We start from the raw sequence: 3,808 nt of genomic DNA on the forward strand, positions 1-3,808 counted from the left end.
CTAGGAAAAAATATTTCTCTTTACCACTCTTTTCACAGCCTCCTTTATCTGTTTGTTCCTTAGACTATATATAATGGGGTTCAGGAAGGGTGGTATTACAGAATAGAACACAGAAAGTATCATGTCCTCAACGGATGCAGAAACTGAAGGTGGTCGAAGGTATACATAAAAGCCTGAAATCAGAAACACCAAAACAACGATGATGTGGGGGATGCAGGTAGAAAAGGCTCTTCTTTGGTTTTCTTTCACTGGAAACTTCAGTACTGTGGAAAATATTTGAACATAAGAAGCAGTGATGAAGGTAAAGCAGCCACCCCGAACGGCCAGGCCAGAGGCAACTATAATTATTTCATTACTGAAAGTCTCAGAGCAAGATAGTTTGAGTAAAGAGGGGATGTCACAAAAGAACTGATGGATCACATTGGATTGGCAGAAAGACAAATGAAATGTGTAACCAGTGTGGAACCCTGCATATAGCAGACCAGTAAGCAAGCATGTTAAAGTCATCCACGTACAGACTTGGGGACTCATGACCACTGTGTAGTGGAGTGGGTGGCATATGGCAACATAGCGATCACGGGCCATGATGGCAAGACAGGTCAACTCCAAGTAGAAGAAGAAAACCACTAGGAAGATCTGGGCCATACACTCACTCTTTGAGATGACCCTGCTGTTCAACAGGGAGTTAGTGGATGCTCTAGGGAGAATGATTGTTATGTAGCAGGCATCCACAATGGACAGATTCCTCAGGAAAAAGTACATGGGAGTGTGAAGACTCCTGTCAATAGTGGTAACCATGACAATAAGCAGGTTCCCCAACAGGGTAGCCAAGAAAATCAGTAAGAAAAGCAAAGAATAGAGGATTTGCAGCTCTCGGATATCAGAAAGCCCCAGGAGAAGGAATTCATTCACAATGGTAAAGTTAGACATTGCCTGAATCTCTTATCCAGTGACCTAAAGAGCAAAGGAGTAATATATTTCAAAAATAGAAGACATAGCAGTTTATACTATTCTTGCCACATAAAACTTTTTGATTAATGTGTTGGTTCCTTCAAGAGGCAAAATATTGTTCCCCCTGGTCCTTTGTTGACTTCTGTGTGATACACTGAGGACTCAAAACTTTATTCCTTGGTATACACAATCCTTTCATGAACCAGATCAAAACCTGCGCATGATGTAGGAAAATTTCAATCGTCTTTCAGCTTTTATGTAGATGGACATTTCACTAACATGTAGTTAACCTGATGAAAGCCTTTTTTATTGTACCACGTGGTTTTTCAGTCAACAAATATGCAGCCCATCCCTGACCACATACTCCAAGTCATTCTGGGTTGGCCCAATGGCAGAGTATTTCAGTATCTATGGTCACCTTCATTCCATGATGAGCCAGTGTAGTTAGTTTTGCATGGACTCCGGATATATATTTGGAATAGTGGTTACATTGCTGGACCTGAAGAGAGGAAGTCCTGAGTTCAAATCCAGTCTCAGACACTTTCCAGATTTGGAAACTTGAATAAGTCTCTTAACCATTGTTCACCTCCGTGGTCCCAACAGTAAAATGGGAATAATAATAGCATCTACCTCTCATGGTTGCTGAGAAGATCAAATGGGATAATAGTTGTAAAACACTTAACATAGTACTGACACATAATAGCCATATATAAATTCTACCTACTACCGTTGCTTACCTTTTTCCTCGTGTAAGTTGACCAATAAACACATGCTGATAAGTTTGATTCTCAACCTTCACACAAGATGACAAGGTGAAATATAACTTGGTCGAAATCTCCTCCTATGCACAAAGAGGTTTTAATACTCAACTCCTGCCATTACGGAGTTTAGGTATTTTAAAGTTTAAATTCAAATCATTTTTGCCCATTATTTACTTCCAGATAACCTAGATTTCACAATATGCCCCTCTAGTTCTGCCTTATTGAATATCCTTCCTTTCAATAAACACTTACAGAAAACGAGGGGGGAAAGTTCAACAAAACCAGCCAATATATTGACAAAGTCTGACATTTTTTGAATAGTTCCATTGCCCAGTCCCATCCCATTTCAACAAAGACTGGGTGAAGTAATTTTAGAGGCCAAGCTCAGTAATCACTTCCCAGCATTGAATCCGGATACATTTGTTTCAGTTCTTTCCCTTGTCATTGACGTAGTTATTGCAGATATTGTTTCCTTGCTTGTACTCATTTAGCACTTCTTCCATCTGATTATATTACTCCTTTCTATTTTGTTTTCTTCATAATTGTTATTTAGAACAAAACAACATGTCATTTTATATGTGTACTCCAGTTTGTTTAGTCATTGCCCAATTAGTTGAGAAGATCTGGGTTTCTTTTTTTCTTTTTCTTTTTTTTTTTTTTACAACTCAAAGTGCTGCTACAAATTTTGTGTCCTTAAGCTGTCATTGGCTGCTTTGTAGAATACATCTACCAGTGAGACTTCTTTTTCAAACTATATCAAAGAACAATTTCAGATTACTTTTCAGAATGGTTGGGCCCATTCAAAGTACTGTTTAGTGTGTCAGTGAAACTCCTGGAAATGAGAATTTTCTCCTATGATCAATTTTTGGTGGATAAGTTGTTTAACACAAGTTAAGTCAAATTAGATGATTAGAGTTATATCTTTATTTACAGTGATTCCCATCAATGCCAATCATTAAATTTGTGATTTCTGAGAATGAATGCCTGAGGTTCTCTCTCCTCCTCCCCCTCCTTCCGTCCTTCTCTTTGTATCTCTGTATTTTTCTTTATCTTTCTGTCTAAACTCCAACGACTGATGTCTTTATTCCATTGTATCTAACCACCAGCATTCTGGATTCCCTAAACTCATCTTCACTTTCTAACATACCTCAGAGCCAATGGCTTCCGTTTATTCCTAACGCCACAACACCAGTCCAAGTTCTCATCATCTCTCACCTGGGAGATTGGAGTCACATCCCTGCTGGTCTTATGGAGCTCATAGTAGCTCTCTCATCCAATGCATCCTCTCCATAACCGCCAATGATATTCTGAAAATCCAGACCAGGCCACTTAACTTCCCAGTTTCAAACTCTTTAGTGGATCCTTATAACCTCTAGGGGCAAATGCAAGCCACACTGCTGGGCACTTAAAGCCTTTATAAATCTAGTTTCTTCCTGCATTCTGGTATTCCGCATTCCTTTTAAGTTTTTCTCTGTTTCCTGGTCAGAGAATTACATTCCTCACCTCCACCCCCAACTTCTGAACTTTTGCAAGAGCTGTGCCTAAGCCATGAATTACCTCCCTTCTAACTTATGTATCATAGAATGACTCAGTTCAGGTTCCTCCTCCTACATGAGTCCCTTCTACATTTTCCTCCAGCAGTTTCTAATCCTTTCTCCAGTCTAGAGAAGATGCATAACATTTTTTTTGGTATGCATTTGCCTTTACTCTTCCCTTCCTTCCTCCTAACCTTACTTTTTTCTCTCTGCCTCTCACCCCTTCCCATTCCCTCTCCTCTCTCTCTCACTCCATCTTTCTTGCTCTTCCTCTGTCTCTCTCTCTTTTTCTCTTCCCCCTTCCTTCTCCCTCTGTCTGTCTCTGTCACTCTGTTTCTTTTTTCTCCCTCTTCCTCTTCATTACTTTCCTCTTTCTCTATCTCCCTCCCATTCCCTCTCTATCTGCCTCTCTTTCCCTCTCTCTGTTTCTGTCTTTCTCTGTCTCTCAGTCTATCTTTCTCTGCCTCTTGGTCTTTCTCAGTCTCTCTCTGTCTCTCTGTTTCTCTGTCTTTCTCTGTCTTTCTGTCTCTCTGTCTCTGTCTCCCTCTGCTTCTATCTCTC

The 3,808-nt window shown here is 40.0% G+C and overlaps 1 protein-coding gene across 1 annotated transcript; it reads right to left on the reverse strand.

Moving 5' to 3' along the window:
* On the reverse strand, positions 1-930 carry LOC140508491 (olfactory receptor 14C36-like). Its single transcript, XM_072616448.1, has one exon. It carries the CDS (start codon positions 928-930, stop codon positions 1-3), a length of 930 nt encoding a protein of 309 aa, XP_072472549.1.
* Positions 931-3,808: the final 2,878 nt, after the last annotated feature.

This window comes from Notamacropus eugenii, chromosome 5, assembly GCF_028372415.1.
Source record: "Notamacropus eugenii isolate mMacEug1 chromosome 5, mMacEug1.pri_v2, whole genome shotgun sequence".
NCBI lineage: Eukaryota > Metazoa > Chordata > Mammalia > Diprotodontia > Macropodidae > Notamacropus > Notamacropus eugenii.